Below are 19,264 nucleotides of genomic sequence, written 5' to 3' on the forward strand. Positions count from 1 at the left end.
CTTTCATCCATTCTGAGTTTACTTTTGTGTGGAGTTAGACAATAATCCAGTTTTTACCTCTTATATATTGCTATCCAGTTTTGCCAACACCAGTTGTTGAAGAGGCTGTCATTTCTCCATTGTATATTCATGGCTCCTTTATTGTACATTAGTTGGACATATATGTGTAGAATTATATCTCTGTTCTGTTCCATTGATCTGTGGGACTGTTCTTATGCCAGTACCAAACTGTTTTGATTAATGTAGCTTTGTAGTAGAGATTGAAGTTAGGGAGTATAACCCCCAGCTTTGTTTTTTCTCAGGATTGCTTTGGCCATTCGGTATCTTGTGTGGTTTCATATGAATTTTAGACCTATTTCTTCTAGTTCTTTGAAGAATGCTGTTGGTATTTTGATAGGGATTGCATTGAATTTGTAGATTGCTTTAGGCAGGATGGCCATTTTGACAATATTAATTCTTCTATCCATGAGCATGGGATCGATTTCCATTGTTTGGTGTCTTCTTTAATTTTTCTCATGAGTGTCTTATAGTTTTAAGAGTACAGGTCTTTCACCTCCTTAGTTAGGTTTACTCCTAGGTATTTTATTCTTTTTGATGCAATTGTAAATGGAATTGTTTTCCTGATTTCTGTTTCTGCTCATTTATTGTTAGTATATAGGAATGTGACAGATTTCTGTATACTAATTTTGTATTCTGCAGCTTTGCTGAATTTAGTTATTAGTTTTAATAGTTTTTTGGTGGCATCTTTAGGTTTTCTATGTATAATATCATGTCATCTGCAAACAGTGACAGTTTAACTTCTTCCTTACCAATTTGGATGCCTTTTATCTCTGTTTTGTCTGATTGCCATGGCTTGTACCTCCAGTACTATGTTGAATAAAAGTGGTGAGAGTGGACTTCCTTGTATTGTTCCCAGTCTTAGAGAAAAAGTTTTCAGCTTTTTGCTATTAAAGTATGTTGTCTGTGGATTTGCCTGATATGGCTTTTATTATGTTGAGGTATATATCCTCTAAACCTATTTTGTTGAGCTTTTTTATCACGAATGGATGTTGAATTTTGTCAAATGCTTTTTCAGCATCTATTGAGATGACCATGTGTTTCTTTATCCTTTTTGTTAATGTGTATGATATTGATGGATTACCAGTATTGTACCATGCTTGCATCCTGGAATAAATCCTACTTGATCATGATGGATGACATTTTTGATGGATTTTTGAATTTGGTTTGCTGATATTTTGCTAGGATTTTGGCATCTATGTTCATCAGAAATACTGGTCTGTATTTTCTTTTTTTTTTGTGGTGTCTGTTGGTTTTGGTATTAGGATGATGCTGGCCTCATAGAATGAGTTTGGAAGTATTCCTTCCTCTTCTACTTTTCAGAATACTTTAAGGAGGATGGGTATTAGCTTTTCTTTAAATTTTTGGTAGATTTCAGCTGTAAAGACATCTGGACCTGGGTTTTTGTTTTTGGGGACTTTTTTGATTACCAGTTCAATTTCATTGCTGGTAACTGGTCTATTCAGATTTTCTGTTTCTTCCTGGGTTAGTCTTGGAAGGTTGTATTTTTCTAGGAAGTTGTCCATTTCTTCTAGGTTGTCCAATTTGTTGGCATATAATTTTTCATAGTATTCTCTAATAATTCTTTGTATTTCTGTGGTATCTGCTGTGGTTATTCCTTCTTTGTTTCTGATTTTGTTTATGTGTGTGCTCTTTTTCTTGGTAAGTCTGGCTAGGGATTTATCTATTTTATTTTCTCAGTGAACCAGCTCTTGGTTTCACTGATGTTTTTCTATTGTTTTATTCATCTCTATTTTATTTACTTCTGCTGTGATCTTAATTATGTTCTTCCTTCTACTAACTTTGAGCTTCATTTGTTCTTTTTCTAGTTTCTTTAATTGTGAGTTTAACTGTTTATTCGGGATTGTTCTTGTTTCTTGAGGTAAACTGATATTGCTACGTACTTTCCTCTTAGAACTGCCTTCACTGTGTCCCACAGATTTTGGATTGTTGAGTTTTTGTTTTCATTTGTCTCCATGTATTGCTTGATTTCTATTTTGTTATTGATCCATTGATTATTTAGAACTATTTTCTAAATACAGAAACAGATTTCCATGTGTTTGTAGGCCTTTTTGTTTTTTGTGCGTGTAATTTATTTCTAGTTTCAAACCATTGTTATCTAGCTTGATACAATTTCAATCTTTTTAAATTAATTGAGGCTCTTTTTGTGGCCTAGTGTGTGATCTATTCTGGAAATTATTTCATGTACACTTGAGAAAAATGTGTATCTTGCTGCTTTTGGGTGGAACGTTCTGTATATATCTGTTAAGTCCGTCTGATCTAATGTATTGTTCAGTGCCTCTGTTTCCATATTTATTTTCTGTCTGGTGATCTGTTTATTGATGTGAGTGGTGTGTTAACATCTCCTAAAATGAGTATATTGCAATCTATTTCTGCCTTTAATTCTGTTAGTATTTGTTTTACATATTTAGGTGCTTCTATGTTGAGTGTGTAGATATTTATAATGGTTATATCCTCTTGTTTGATTGATCCCTTTATCATTATGTAATGTCCTTCTTTGTCTCCTAACTTCTTTGTTTTGAAGTCTATTTTGTCTGATATAAGTACTGCTAATCCTGCTTTTTTCTCCCTATTATTTACATGAAATATCTTTTTACATACCTTCACTTTTAGTCTGTGTATGTCTTTGGGTCTGAAATTAGTCTCTTGTAGGCAGCATATAGGTGGGTCTTCTTTCTTTATCCATTCTGCCACTCCATGTCTTTTGATTGGTGCATTTAGTCCATTTACATTTAAGGCAATTGACAGATATGTACTTATATTGCTGTTTTATTGTTTTCTGACTGTTTTTGTAGCTCTTCTCTGTTCCTTTCTTCCTCTGTTATACTCTTGTTATTTGATGGTTTTCTTTATTGTTGTGATTGGATTTCTCTTTTTTTATTTTAATTTTTGGGTATCTGTTATAGGCTTTAGTTTTGTGGTTACCAAAGGTTCAAGTATAGCTTCCTTACTATATAACAGTCTATCTTAAATTGCTGATTACTCTATTTCAAACACAATCTAAAGACACTTTGTTTTCCTTCTTCCTCCTCTTTGGCCATTAGATGTCACAATCTGCACTTTTTGTGTATCCCTTGCATGATTTTGTGTATAGTTGATTTTGCTTCTTTTGTTGTTTTAATTTTGTACTCACTTGATAATTAATTGTTCTACTACTTTTACTTTAGGTTTATTTTCACAGTGAAAGCTATCTAGTCTTAGGAACATTTCTATCTACAGCAGTCCCTTTATCATATCCTGTAAGGATTTCTTAGTAGTGGTGAATTCATTCAACTTTTACCTGGAAATTGTTTAATCCCTGCTTCAAATTTAAATGGTTGTTAATCTTGCTGCACAGAGGATTCTTGATTGGAGGGCCTTCTGTTTCATTACATCAAATATATCATGCTACTCCCTTCTGGCCTGTCAGATTTTTCTGCTGAGATGTCTGTTGATAGCCTGATGGGGTTTCCCTTATAAGTAATATTTTTCTGTCTCTGGGTGCTTTCCATATTGTCTCCTTATCCTTGATCTTTGTCATTTTAGTTATTACATGTCTTTGTGTTGTCTTCCTGGGGTTCCTTTTGTTAGGGGATCTCTGTGCTTCCATGACCTGTGTGTCTATTTCCTTCCCCAGATTGGGGAAATGTTCAACAGTTATTTTCTGAAAGAGACTTTCTATCCCTTTGTCTCCCTCTTCTCCTTCTGGTACCCCTACTATGCTAATATTATTTCTTTTGGATTGGTCACACGGCTCTCTTATTACTCTTTTATTCTTAGAGATCCCTTTTTCTCTCTGTTCCTCAGCATAGTTGTGTTCTTCTTTAATTTTCATCTCATTCACTGTCTCCTCTATTTGCAGTAATCTACTCTTAAATCTCTCCATTGTATGTTTCATCTTAGACACTGTATTCTTTAGCTCTGAGTGGCTCTTTTTCAGGTCTTCTATCTCTTTGTTAAAGTTCTTCCTGCAATCTTAAATATTTTTCTGTAAATCTGAGCATGTTTGTGACTTTTACTTTGAAATCTTTATCAAGAAGATTGGTGATCTTCAATTCATTTAGTCCTCTTTTTGGTGTCTTGTCCTGTAGTTTTGTTTGGAACATATTCCTCTGCCTCCTCATTTTGTCAGGGTTTCTGTGTTTCTGCCTTTGTATTATATTGCTCTGCTATGCTTCCTGGCCTATAGAGTAATAGCTTTATGAAGGAGGTGTCCTGTGGTTACCTGAAGCTCAAGACTCTTTACTCTCTTGTCTGGTTTTACTTTGCTGGAGCCCCAGCTGTTGGCATGCAGTGGTTGGGGCCATATTTCTATCTATCTGCTGGCAGTGGTCTGAGTCTGCAGCCCTGGCAGTTTGCTTCAGCTACCTTTGTGTTCAGAGCATAAGTCCCTGCTAGGTTTGCTGTGGGCGGGGCCACCCTCTGCCTGCCCTGTAGCAATGGTGGGGCTGCAGGGTTAATGGCTTGGGCATGGCTGTTGTGCAGCTCTCTGGGGCAGGGCTAGACATGCAGTACCTGGCTTGGACACCTGCAGGGAGGAAGGAGCCCTCAGGGCTGGCTTTTGCAGGCACTTCTGCTGCAGGCACCTCCCTGGTTGGGCTGAAATGGAGCTGAGAAAGCTGGGAGAGTCTCCCTCTGCCTGCTAGGTAGCAAAGTCTGATGCTGCCTCTGGGCTGAGTGGGTTAGCTCACCAGCCGGGCCCACAGGGAGGTGGCTCCGGCTATGTTGCTGGCCAGGAGTTGGGGTGTTGGGGCTCCCGACTGTTCCCGACCTTTTGGGCTGAGGGAGGGCTGGGGAAGTATCCTCCACTTGCCCTTTCTTCTGAGGAGAGAGCTCTCTCCCACCCTCACCCCTCTTGCACCCCTTCCATTGCTGGCATGTCTTTCAAAGTGCCACCTCTGCTTTTGTCTTAGGGGGACTGGTGGAGCTTTCTTGTTCTCCACAAGTGGCTGGAGTCTTGGCCTCCCAGAGTGTTCCATCTGTCCCTGGTGTCCAGTCCCACTAATCACCAGAACCCAGTATAATGTGGGCTAGTGCTTCTGGAGCAGATCTCCAGGCCCAGGTGTTCAGTGATTCTGGGCTGCGTCGTCCGTCCCTGCTCCATTCCTCTTTCTCCCAGCTGTAGGCTGGGGTTGGGGAGGGGTTTGGGTCCCGCTCCATCGCTCCATCGCAGCTCTGCCCCTGTACTGTTTCCTGTGAGGTCTTCTCTTCTTCCCCAGGTGTAGGTAGTCTGTTCTGCAGTCTTCAGCTTGTTTTCAGGTTTAGTAGTATTTGCTGTATGTTTTTCTTTTACAAGTTTTTGGGAGGAGGTTTCTGCCTTGCCTTCCTACACCTCTTTTTCTCCACCCCCCTCAACTTAAAGCCTATTTTGTGTGATATAATTGTGGCCACCCCTGCTTTCTTGGTTACCATTTGCATGGAATGTCTTTTTCCATCCCTTAGCTTTCAGTTTCTGTGTGTCCTTAAATCTGAAGCCTCTTGTTGACAGCATGTATTTGGATCTTGTTCTTTTTCATCTATTTAGCCACTTTATGTCTTTTTACTTGGGAGTTTGATCCATTTACATTTAAATTAATTAGTAATAGGAAGAACTTAACTGTTGTCATTTTGTTAATTGTTTTCTGTGTGTCCTGTAGCTTTTTGTTCCTTTCTGGCTGTCTTCCTTTGTCTATTGTTGATTTTTTAAAATAATGATATGCTTTTATTCCTTTCCCATTTGCTTTTGCATGTCCTCTATAACTGTTTTCTTTGTGGTTTCCATGGGGCTTCTGTAACACATATTTGTAGCAAAGTATTTTAAGCTGATAACAACTTAACTTACAGTTGCAAACAAAAATTCTACTCTTTAATTTCTTCCCACACACTTATATTGATGCCACAAAATATCTTTTATAGTGTGTACGAATAACTTATTTTTTATAGATTTTTGATAGTTTTTCTTTTAAATGTTGTGCTGGAGTTAAAAGTGAATTATCTGCCACCATTACAGTATTATAGTATCCTGTATTTTCCTACATATTTACTTTTGCCAGTTAGCTTTATACCTTTGTGTAGCAGCTTTCTTACTGCTATCTAGTGTCCTTTTGTTTCTACTTTATGGCTTCCTTTAGAGTTCATGTAAGGCAGGTCTAGTGGTAAAGAACTTCCTCCAGCTTTTGTTTATATGGGAAAGTCTTTATTTCTCTTTCATTTTTGAAGGACAGTTTTGCTGAATATAGTATTTTTGGTTGGCAGTTTTTCTTTTCTTTTTAAATTCAGCATTTTGAATATATCATCTAGCTTTCTCTGGCAGAGAGATTTTGCTGAGAAATCCACTGGTAGTGTAATGTGAGCTCCCCTGTATGTGGTGAGTTGCTTTTCTCTTGCTGCTTTTAAATTTCTTCAGTTGTCTTCCACTATTGACAGTTTGGTTACATATGGGTTGGCAAGGTCTTCTTTGGGTTCTTTATTATTGGGGTCTGTTGTACTTGTTGAATCTGGATACCCATTTCTTTTCCCAGATTTGGGAGGTTTTCAGATTTTATTTCTTCAAACAAGCTTTCTGCCTGTTTTTCTCTTCTTTTTTTGTTTTGGACTCCTGTAATGCATTTATTGGTCCCTTTGATGGTGTCCTATAAGTTTCTGAGGCTTTCCTGATTCTTCTTTCTTTTCCTCTTTTTACTCTAAATAATTTCAAAAGACTTGTCTATAGTTCATTGATTCTTTCTTCTGCTGATCAAGTCTGTTGCCTAACTCTTCTAGTGAATTTTTGAATTCACTTATTCTTCAGCTCTAAAATTTCTGTTTGGTTCTTTTTTATGTTTTCTCTTTGATATTCTCAATTTTTTATTGCTTTACTTAGCTTTTTGAGCATCTTTATACAGTTATTTTGAATTTTTCTCAGGTAATTAGTAAGTTTCTTAAAGAAACTTTGTTTCTTTAAGATTGGTTCCTGTAAATTTATTTTATTCCTTTGGTTTGGCTGTTTCCCTGTTTCTTTGCATGCCTCATTACTCTGTGTTGGGATACTTGCATTTGAAAAAACAGTCACCTCTCAGACTTTACAGATTAGCTTCACACAGGGAGAGATCTTCACCAATCAATCCAGCTAGAGACTCTGGGGGACCTCTTAAATCTTTTATGTAGATGTGTCTTTGAACTTGTGAGTGTAAATTCTCGATTAGAGATGTTTTGCTGGTTTCTTTCATTAGTTCATAATTTCTTGCTTCCCTTGAATCTGTTGTACTATAATGCTTCTGCAACTGCAATAAACCACCCAGCTCTTTTTTCATTCCTAGTGGTCCCCAGGCATCTAGAGTATGCCACATCCCATTTGTACCCTAAGTCAGGCAGGATAGAAGCCAGTCCCTCAGGCAGCCCCTTAAAAAGCCAAAATATTGGGTTCCCTCTTCTCTCTTCTTTTTCCCTCACAAAAGAGAAGCCACTGAGCTATGTATTAGCCTCTGTCTGCTTTGGTTTTTAAAGCTAGCAGCTGGCTGTATCCTGTTTGAGATTAGAAGTGCCTCCTTCCCAAAGGCTTGGAGTTTTCTCTGAAGCTACTCCTTGTGTCATTGTTTTATTCTACCCTCTCCCACTGCCCACATAGATCATAGTTGGGTTTTTGGATGGAAGAACAGTTGATATAAATAATCACCCAGAAATATATGGTTCAAAGCTCTTCAGCTGTACTACATTGAATGGAATGTCTTGGTTGCTCACTAGAGAATAAATTATGCTGGTGTGCAGTTCACCAGTATAGATACATTTGGTAATACACTGAAATTAAGCCAGGACCTTGGACTAGTGTCTGGTTCTCCATATTTCAAAACAAAACACATACAAGATTATAAAGAGAGAGCAGTAGACTTATAGATACTCTGGCACTTGTTATCCTATTAATTAAATAATATTTATTTGTATTATATAGATATGTATTAATGTACTTTATAAACAAATTATAAGTATTTTAAATAATTAATTAGAAGTATGTTAAGAGAATAGACTCTGGTACTTGCTTTTGCCAGCTGTTAGCTCTGTGATGTTTGGGCAAGTTCGCTAAGCCCTTGTTCCCTTTTCCTTCTTGTAAAATGGGACCGATATTAATACTAACTTCAGGGTTGCTGTAAAGATCAAGAGTTAATACATGTAACATGCTTAAAACAGTACACAGTAAGTGCACAGTGCTATGTTGAACTACATGAAATTACTAATATTTGTCCTTTTAGACATACCAAATATGACAATTTTATTCAACCTAATAGCAAAATCAAAAAAACATTGTTCAGTCAGAACCACATATTACGGATGTGATTTACTGACCAAACTCTATTGAACTGGTGTGACTAGAGGTAGGGCTAGGGAAACTAAATTAAAACCCACAAAAATCTACCCAGATGACTCAGATGAGCAGCCAGATTTTGGAATTCTTGATTGCAGTATTGTTCAGGAGACTTTTTATACTGTGAAGAGAAAACATTGATGGTCAAGAGCATGAATCTGGAGAGGAATTTTGGCTCATAATGAGTTATACCTTATGTTTCACCCATATCTAATTTAGGTGCTATTTAGATGAGACATTGGACTTTGGTTTTGATACTGGAATGAATTAAGATACCTTGGGGGCTGGTGGGGTAGGATGAATGCATTTTGCACATGAGAAGATCATGGATTTGTAGAGGCAAGGGGTAGAATGTCATAGACTGAATTGTGTTCCCTCAAATTCCTAAGACCCAATACCCAATGTGAGGCACTTGGAGATGGGGCCTTTGGAGATAATTTGGTTTAGATAAGGTCATTATGAGCTCATGGGTGGGCCTTGCATTATGGGATAAGCGCCCTTATAAGAAAAGACAGTTTGTTCTCTTTCTCCCTGTCCTGTGAGGGCACAGGGAGTAGGCAGCCATCTACAAGCCAAGAAGAGAGCCCTCACCACAAACCTACCATACTGCCATCTTGATCTTGAATTTCTAGTTTCCGGAACTGTGGAAGATAAATGTGTTGTTTAAGCAGCCAGCTTTGGTATTTTGTTATGGCAGCCTGAGCTAAGTAAAATACCTAATTACTCCCTCCGATTTTTGTATCATTGCTGTCATTCACTTAACTTATACATAAGCACATATGTATGTATAAGCATAGATAGTCTAATACTTTTCTGCCAGTATTATTTTGAACAAACTATTATCTGTTAGATCACTGAGAATAAAAAGTTTTTATTTTACCTGTACTTAATTCTTGTTCAGTGGTCTTTTTTTATGTAGATTCCTGACTTATATAATTTTCCCTCTTTCTGAAATATTTCTTTTTACATTTCTTGTGCTGCACGTCTGCAGGGAGCACATTCCCTCTGTTTTTATTTGCCTGAGAAAGTCTTCAGTTCTTTTCGACTTTATTTATTTATTCATTCATTCATTCATTCATTCATTTATTTTTTTGAGAGGGCATCTCTCATATTTATTGATCAAATGGTTGTTAACAACAATAAAATTCTGTATAGGGGACTCAGTGCACAGTCATTCATGAACCCCAAGCCTAATTCTCAACAGTCTCCAATCTTCTGAAGCATAATGAACAAGTTCTTACATGGTGAACAAGTTCTTACATGGTGAACAAGTTCTTACATGGTGAACAAGTTCTTACATAGTGAATAAGTTCTTACATGGTGAACAGTGCAAGGGCAGTCATATCACAGAAACTTTCGGTTTTGATCACGCATCATGAACTATAAACAATCAAGTCAGATATGATTATTCGTTTGATTTTTATACTTGATTTATATGTGAATCCCACGTTTCTCCATTATTATTATTATTATTATTTTTAATAAAATGCTGAAGATAGATGCAAAATAAAGGTAGAAAACATAATTTAGTGCTGTAAGAGGGCAAATGTAGATGATCAGGTCTGTGCCTATAGACTAAGTATTAATCCAAGCTAGACAAAGGCAACAAAACATCCACGGATGCAGAAGATTTCTCTCAAAACAGGTGGGGTGAGGTTCTAAGCCTCACCTCTGTTGATCCCCAATTTCTCACCTGATGGCCTCCCTGCAACTGTGCCTGTCTTAGGTTGTTCCTCCCTTGAGGAATCTTACCCGTCTCTGGCTAACCAGCCATCTTCCGGGGCCATACAGGGAAATGTAAAGTTGGTAAGTGAGAGAGAAGCAAAATTGTTTGAAAAGGTTAGCTTTTTACTTCTTTGCATATTTATGCCCTGTGGCTTCTATGCCCAGCATTTGTCTTGAGATCTTTACCACTTGGAAGAATTATGATACTCGGTAATTTTCGATATGAGGCACGAATTCTACTAAAGGGTTGTAATTAGGAAAGAAGAAGAAAAGGTAGAGAAGTAGCAGACGGAAGAAAACATGGGAAGGTTAATTATTTCTTTGACATATCTTCTTGTAGAGTAACATAAGCATGTATAGGTTTTAACAAACTACTAATTAAATTGTATACACACATTAACAGAATAGGAATACAGATACATAACAAAAGCAGACCTACAATTACCAGCCATATCCAGTGAAACCAAGAAAACCAGTTAGGTACCCTAGGCATTTGTGAAAACTTATCAGTGATATGATGGATATTGTGTAACTGAATTTGAATAGTTTGAGAAAAATCAGACAAATTAAAACAACACATTCCTGGGAACTGTTCACATCCAATATGTTCTTTTAACAGTAGATAGTCTATAGTCGCACGATTTTGGAGCACTGCAACTTGCACTTCTCCTAATTTTTGGTTGAGTTCCTGACAGTATAGATCCAGTCAAATTTGTTGTTTTACTGTATGCACAGGCCAGGTTAGATATCTCCTTCTTCATTCCAATGGCAAGTCCAGGAATGGGTGGGATGAATGCAGCTACAACTGCAACAGCGCCAGGATCTTGTTGAAGTTTTTTGATGATCATCTTCTGGAATGACTCTTCCAGAGGATGTTGATGTTGGAAGTTCTTCTTCATATCGTATCTTAATTCGTTTTCTGGGTAGCCAAATTAGGCTTTGATCCTCTGTATAAACACAAACAAACCCTTTGCCCACACTTTGATATGACCTTTATACCATTGTGAAGAACCTATTGGAGATTACCACACAGGAACTGCTTTTTTTTTTTTTTTAAGAGAAAGGAATATTATCAGCAAAATGTACTTCCATAGCTGATCATCCAACACCCTTTAAAAGATCAAAATTAAGGATATGTAAGGTATGCATTAATCATTGATTTGCAGTTAGTTTTATCCTATCAGGGAGTAATCCCCCTTTTCTTTTTTTTTTTTTTATCATTAATCTACAATTACATGAAGAATATTATGTTCTTTTCCACTTTTGAAAGATAACTTCACAGGATATATAATTCTAGGTTGGTGGGTTCTTTCCCACCACTGTCTTGCTTGCATGGTTTCTGAGAAGTCAGATTCAGTTTTTTATCTTTCCTCATCTGTAGGTAAGTTGTTTTTTCCTTTCTCTTCTTTCAAGAGTTTTTTTTATTTTTACTTGCCTGCTTAAATCATTAGGACTTAAACCAAGTTGTACTGCAGTTTCCTCACTACTTTGTTAGCTCCTTGAGGTCAAGAACCTTCCCTTATATATTGTTCTTTCCTTAGTGCTTGTGGAATGTGGGGTGGTGGAGATCATTTACAGAATTGGGATGTAGAAATCTTTAATTTGATAACTGGGATATATGTAATTTCTTAACCTGTATATGTCTTATATTGAAACTTATATTTAGAATATTAGACAGTAGAGACATTTGACAAGTTTATGTAGTATCCATCCCAGGTCTTATATGGGTATTTCCTACACTTAACAGGTGGAGGATAAAGAGAGTGATGTACATTGCTTATGGAGTTTGTGATAGCCATATCATAATAGAGACTCATGGGTATTATTATCTGATATGCTAATTAACAAACTGTTATCTGCCAAGTGCTATTTCCTCTCCTAAAAATGCTATATAATCACATTTACAAATGTGCACTTAATTCTAAAATGCTGTTTAATCACATTTTCATCTGTGCATACATAGAGTAGAGGTACTAAAATTTTGAGATTATAATGATATACCTGCGATGGTGGAACTATTCTAGGGATTAAGTTAGATTTTGTTAGAAGTCACATTCACTTTATTAATATGGCTTAACTAATTCACTATGTTGCATTTGTGTTTTTGCAGATTGTTCTCTCTGTATAAGAAAATTTCTGTCCTATAAAACACAATGTCCAACTTGTTGTGTGGTGAGTTTTTCTTTCCTTTTTTTCTCCTTTTTCATTTAAACTTATTGATAGGTCAAATATTTGTGCTTCTTGTATATACACAAAAGGCCAAGGGAAGATGTGTAATTATTGAATCAAGCTATGTTAAAGACATTTTCAGAAAGGACCTGTAAAGTACCTACATGGAGAACTGTGCTTTGTTCAGTTTTTCGTTAAGATTTCCAATAACCTACATGTATTTTAGGAAGTAAAAACTAATTTTAAGGTCAGGATGTAGCACTCTTTAAATCTTATGACCATTGTTTTAATGGTTCCTCATGTTTTATAATTTCTTACTTTGAGTAGAAATTCTGATGGTAAGATTATTCATTTGCAAAGGATTGGTGTTTAAGTATTTGTGTAGAAGGCAAAAATCCATGGCCATTGGGGTGAATCCAGCCTAACTGTTCCCTTACCTCTTTCCCAAATCAGATCTTCAGGAAAAAACACCAGGAAATTTGGTGTTATAGTTTTTGAAGCATTTGAAGTTGTGAAAACAGGGGTAAAGAGAGGAAGTGAACAATACGTAGGAATGATAAAAGGAAAGAAGACAGTAAGGCTAGTAGAAATGACTCTGGGACTAATTAAAGGGTTTGGGTTCTAGTTTGGTGCCGCTGGTAGGTGCTCGGTGTCAGGAAGTCACTGAACTTCTCTGAGCTATTTCCTATTTCCCTGTGGAAGAAACGGTACAATTTGGCTCCCAAGTCTAACCTCTTTACAACCATGGTACATCGTCTTTGTTGGGATGGTATTAAGGAGATGAACTGAGTATCATTCATTCTACATAACTACTGGAGTTATCATTTTCCTTGCATTCCTGAACACCAATCTTGTTTTTAAACTCTCTTTGAGCACCTAATGCCTCTCCTAATGTTCTCTCTTAAAAGAGCATCTCTGCTCTGCTTTTCGGATAAATTTTTGGGAAATCTAAGTATAGGCATTTTGAAAAAGGATTCTTGCTCATATTAGGTTTTGTCCTAGTACAGAATATATATGACTTTACCAGATGCTTTGGAGAGTTTTTATCAGACTTCCAGTCAGCAGATACTGATTCACCATTTTAAAATTCCATATTAGTATGAGATAAATGAACTTTATTTGAGGCTTTCCTGGAAGACTTAGTAGGATGGGAAGTCTCAGGAGGGTGGGTCACACTTATTCAACAACAAGATTTTGACAAGTTAATTGTTGTTTTTGACCTTTTTCCCATCTGTTGTTTTCCTTTTCTAGACAGTCACAGAGCCAGACCTGAAAAATAACCGCGTATTAGATGAACTGGTAAAAAGCTTGAATTTTGCACGGTATGATTTAATTTTGTGACTAACTCCTAACTGCTTTTGCCTTTTATATGAGTCCCCTCTCTACTCTGTGCACTTTTAGGGATTAGGGAATGCAGGGTTACATATTTTGGGTTAAAAGAAGGGAAGCAGCAGCAGTCATTAATCATACATGGACAATCTAATGGTAATAGGATTTTCTTTCTTTACTTAACAGAAAGTCTCCTGTTATGAAAAATGCTTTAAAATGCAGATTTGAGTGCTTACTTGCTTTTGGCTATTACAGAGATACCCCAGCTTCATCTTTTATTTTTCCTGCCCCAATCCTAGAATCAACCATTTTTCCAGTGAGCCCTGGTTCCTTTTATTGAAGAATTTATTTAGGAATCAGGATCTGGAGCTCATTGTTACAGGGATGATTGCTTCTAAGCCCTCTCAGTGGACAATTGCTGGGTAACATATGCATGCATACATATGTGTACACTAACCCACATAAACACACACATCTGTAATTGTTTCTGTGTCTGTTCTGTATTAATTTATTAATTCTTAATCTGATTTAATCGGCATGTATAAAATGTGCCATGTAAAATATGGAATTGCTGGGTCTTTACAAATCTCAAATACAGCTTTACTTTTTCATTGTCAAATACATGATTGTGAAAGTGAATTTGGTCACCCAAAGGGACACCAAAAAGGCATGTTTTACCAAAAATATCTTGAATTGTTACAAGTTTTAATCATGAATGTCAATCAGGAATTTTTGTTCGGAACATACTGTTTTAGTTAATGGTTAGGTGCCCATGTACTTAAGTGTATGACCTCTAAGCTTGTTGGGACATTCTTGGAGGTACATTACATTACTTCTAAAAATGTAAAGATACTTCTTCCAATAGCATTGTACATTTATTTGTTGGTTTGCATCCTAAAAATGATCAGATTTAGTACTCTGAACTTACCTAATTAGACATTCTAGAAACTGGCCTGCTTAGTTGTTTCTCGAAGCAAAGTCATAAAAAGATGGTGTACTTTTTAAATTAAGAAACTCTGAGGTTCTGTGATTCTCATAACTGAAGTTATTGCTTTTCTTATTTTAAAGTCCTTCACTAGTTAGATTTTGAAGTCTTTGAGAAAGGATTGAGTCAAGTCTTTAGAAAGGAATTTATCAGCTGTGTGATTTGCTCCGAGATAGTAAAATTTTATCTCTAGGCTTATCTTTCTCCTCAGCTGGTACTGAGAGCAAAACAGCCTCCCTGCTAGCATTACAAGGACAGCATCCATTTGTTGGAGAGATCAGTGTCTCTGGGTCCTCAGACCTTTTGGTGCTTACAGGGAGGCCTTGGGTTGATCACTTACCCCATTCCCCACTTCCTCCTGAGAGGAACGTAGCTGTTCATTGTAGCTGGTGGGGTGGGAAGCATTCTTTGTAGATCGAGATGGATTTTATCATTTGCTTCTCCCTCTGTTTGCCTTTTTGGAGTTGCCATTCTTCTTAGAATTGCCTTATGGTAAACATTTCTTGAACATTTGTCATATCTAAAGTGCTGTGGTACTTTATAAAGTCAGTAGGGATGAATTTCAAACTAATCAATTTCATTACTTCTTTGAAATCTGTTTTAAGATCGATGAGGGAAGAAATTTAATTGTATGATAGTACGTAAGATTTATATTTGTCAATTTCATTTCTTCCTGTCTTTCCCATCTATCATTGCCATTTTATGACATTGTGATTTTTAAAAATTTAATATTCTAAACTGAATAATAAAGGGGTATTGGAAATAATCCCAGGGGTTTTCAGACGAGGCTGACATGCAGATCTTACATTTTCTTCTGACATTAGCCTTTTATTTTCAAAGAACAAGTATTTTTTTCTCATACAGTTTTATTTAAAATAATGTTCTTTTAAAGAAACTGTTGTGTTGAACATGACTTAGACTGGTTTTGTTAAATAGAACATCATTCTTTATCAAAGTAAGAAAATACTATTTCTGTATTTTGTCCACAACAGCCAGTCAACATTTACATCGTTATTTTTACAAATAAAGAGTGTAGATCATCATTTACTACTTAGGTTTATCCACCATCGAGTTATAAATTTTTCTCCACATACTCACTCCAAGTTTGAGAAGTTAAACATTTTAGATGATAATTGTTATGAATAATTCCCCAGCATCTCACAAGAGAATGGAGAATATGCTTTCACATTTTCTTCTGGTATAGTTCAAAGCGTACTGGCTTTGGATTCAGGTGGAACTAGGTTCCAGTCCTGGCCCTACTAGTGCTATGAGTATAATCAAGATATTAAAACTCTCTGGCTGTGTTCCATATCTGAAACCGTAATCATATTGTTGATACTTTGAGGGATTGTTGTAAGGATTAGAAACGAAGAGTAATAGTGAAAGACACCCAGCATAGTACCTGGAAAATAGGAAGGTAAAAAAGATTCCTATCATTATTACTGTTTATATTTTCCCTGTGTTTATACTGTGTTGTTTTACTATATGTTGGCGCTCTAAGATACTAATAAGGACTTAACGCTTTGCAGAGCCTCTATCTGTTGAACCAAATGTTCCTAGACTGCCATTTGCGTGTCTCAGTCAGAACAGGCATTTGAGGGACTTCTAGTTACTGAAGTCCATGGACTTGATTGCATGGACTTTATGATTGCTGTGCATAAAATTGCAATATTTCCAGACCCTCCCCCCTTGACTGATTTCAGTTTCAAAGGTTTATTTCCTGGGCTGGGAATGCGCTTTTTCCCCCCAGAGTTATACCACCCATATCTACCCAAAGACCTATTCCGACTCCTGGTTCTTAGCTGCCTTCTGAAGAGGTAATTATTGTATAATTAAGAAATGGGCAAGATTTTCCTATGCTTCACTGAGTCATAGTTACTCTGAAAGTCTTTTAATTCATGTAAAAAATATTTGAGTGTCTGTGATAAATGCTTTTAGGTGTTGTAATACCAGCCCACTTTAATATAAATAAACCAGTGATGGAAATTAAATTAAATTAAAAATTACCAATTCAGTTTAACTCTATCAATTTTGGAATTAATGTTTTCACACAGCTCATTTTTTAAAATGTAACATTAGAATTATCTCTTATTGATGATTTGATAAAACTCATTGGTAAAACTGTCTTGATGGGATACAGTTACTAGGGATAGATTTTTTTTTATTGAAGTATAGTTGATATACAATCTTATATTGGTCTCAAATAGACAACACAGTGATTTAACAGTTACCCATATTATTAAATCCTCACCCCCACTAGTGTGGTTACTATTTGTCAACATAGGAATATGTTACAAAATCATTGACTATATTCTCCATGCTATACTACCATCCCTGTGACCAACTTACATTACGATTGAGAATTTTTGTGCCTCTTTATCTCCCTCCCCCTCCTCCCTCCCAGGCTAACCCCTCCCCCATGGTAACCACCAGTCACTTCTCAGTGTCTGTGAGTCTAGTGCTGTTTTGTTCATTCACACAGCTCATTTTTAAGGTGTGTGAATCGCCATAAACAGTCTCATAGTTTTAAATAACGTTTTTCATTCATGACTTCCAAATTTATATCTTCAGGTAGCTCTCTTGACAAAACTTCAGCCTCATATATCCAAGTGCATATCTCATATCTCTACTTGGGCCTTTTAAAAGCAAATTTTGCTTAATATGGCTGATTGTCTGCACCGTCCTGATAGTCTGTGCTGTTCTTCACCCGCCACTCCAGATCTGCTGCTCCCATCTTCCTCATCTCAGTAAAAGGCAGTTCCCATGTTTTCATTTGTCCAGGCCCAAAACTTGGGGAGTCATTCCTTACCTCTCTCTTTCACACTTCATTCCATTAGTAAATCCTGTTGACTCTATCTTTAAAATACTTCTGGAATCTGACAGCTTTTCATCACCCTACCCACATTATGCTGTCCAAGTCAGGGTCAGCCTAGGTTTCTCTGATCACTTGTTAGTAGTCTTATTTCGTAGGTTATCTTTTAGTGAAGTCTTGTGTGACCATCCTGTAAAAGAATATCAAGCTCACCCTCTCCTCATGCCTGGCTTCATCAGTTTCATTTGCTTTTATAGCACTTCCCGCACATGTTGTATGTGCCTTCTCTCTTTCCTTACTATGTAGTGTGAGCTTCATGAGGACAGAATCTTGTTACTATTAAATTTCCCCTGCTGAGAATAGCAGGTGCATGAAGAAATTTATGAATTTTAGTTTTAGCATGGGGCACAGTTTTATCACTGTAGTGGTACAACTGTCTGCCACATTCTTTATTGGTATGCACTGAAGTAAGATAAGAGAGCAAATTAGGGGAATCAAATTCGTCCGAATTGCGAATAAAAGCAAAAAGGAGAGTCACCACTAATGGACCCTTAGCTGAAAAGATGTACCTCTGTGGTAGTGTAGAAGTGGTGTATCAGTGACGGTTTTGTCCTTTAGTTGAATAGTGTTTGTTTTTCTTTGTCATAACAAAATGAAAACTTTTCCTAGAACCTTCTTTGAACCAAATCCAGATCCTAGAAGAAGAGACTTAGTGATTATAGCTCTGTATTTTTACTCTCTATTTCTTTTTCCTTTCAAAGGTGAAGATCCTTTAGTTTTTCTTTTATCCTTCCTCCTACTGTAGTGTAACTTACTTATTTTCAAACTTTTTATTGTAGAAAAGTTCAAACATCACAAACATAGAGAAAATAGTAAAATGAACCATCATGTACACATAACCCAACTTAAAACATACCAGTTCACAAACAAGCATTATTTTTCTTCACATGTACTCACCCTCCCTTGATTTTTCATTTAAAAATATTTAGTATTAATATTTAAAATATTAGATATGCTCATTAATCTGAGGACACATTTAAAAGGGTCAAAGCATTCAGACTGTGGCAATTAAATATGATGTGAAGCAGGATATCTTGCTATAAGTAGGATTTTTGTGGAGTTCTGTAAAACTGAGGGAGAATAAAATAATTATGCTTTTTCCTTTTTGTACCATTTGCTGCTCAGTGAAATAACTAATCCCTAGGTGGATTGAGTGTTAATAGAGTGGTTTTGACTTTAGTCCAGTAGAGAAAAGGAAATCAAATAATATCTTGTAATATTTTATCTTTTTCTAGTTTGATTTCAAGTGATAATGTATGGCTAATGTTTTCCCTGTTTCTTCACTGATAGATATTTCTATATTTCTGATTTTTGTCTATTGTGAATACTGCTGCTGTGAACATTGTACATGTTTTTTGACATGTATTTCTTTTGACGTATATCTAGAAGCGTAACTGCTAGGTCAGAGAGTAAGCATTCATTTATTTGTTGGTATATTTAAAGCTAGTTTCCAAATTGTTAAAAATCACACTTCACCCAGCGAAGCTTGAGGGTCCAAATGTTCCATGTCCTCACCAATGCTTGGTATTGCCAGTCATGCTTATTTGAGCCTCTCTAATTAGTATCAGTGAGATTTTTGAAATTATTGTTACTGTTTTATTTTTATTTCTTGGTCTTTTTAACTGGTAAAATTTACATATAGTGAAGCACATATATAGTAAGTTTGAATATTGATCATTGAATTTTGATGAATGTATATATCTATGTAATTACCATCAGAGTCAAGATAAAGAACATTAGCTACCTTATTCTGCTTCTTAGTCCATTCCTACCCCCAACGACAAATCACTGTTCAGGTTTCTATCATCAC

At 36.3% G+C, this 19,264-nt stretch overlaps 1 protein-coding gene across 2 annotated transcripts in view; it reads left to right on the top strand.

The window, feature by feature from the left end:
• Positions 1-19,264, top strand: part of RAD18 (RAD18 E3 ubiquitin protein ligase) — a 134,370-nt gene that overhangs the window by 15,408 nt on the left and 99,698 nt on the right. For both annotated transcript variants that reach the window (XM_057507053.1, XM_036878228.2), the window contains exons 3-4: positions 12,210-12,271; positions 13,520-13,590. In XM_057507053.1, coding sequence (XP_057363036.1) covers positions 12,210-12,271; positions 13,520-13,590 — 133 coding nt within the window. The remainder of the gene's footprint in view (positions 1-12,209; positions 12,272-13,519; positions 13,591-19,264) is intronic.

This window comes from Manis pentadactyla, chromosome 1 (genome assembly GCF_030020395.1).
Source record: "Manis pentadactyla isolate mManPen7 chromosome 1, mManPen7.hap1, whole genome shotgun sequence".
NCBI classification, from domain to species: domain Eukaryota; kingdom Metazoa; phylum Chordata; class Mammalia; order Pholidota; family Manidae; genus Manis; species Manis pentadactyla.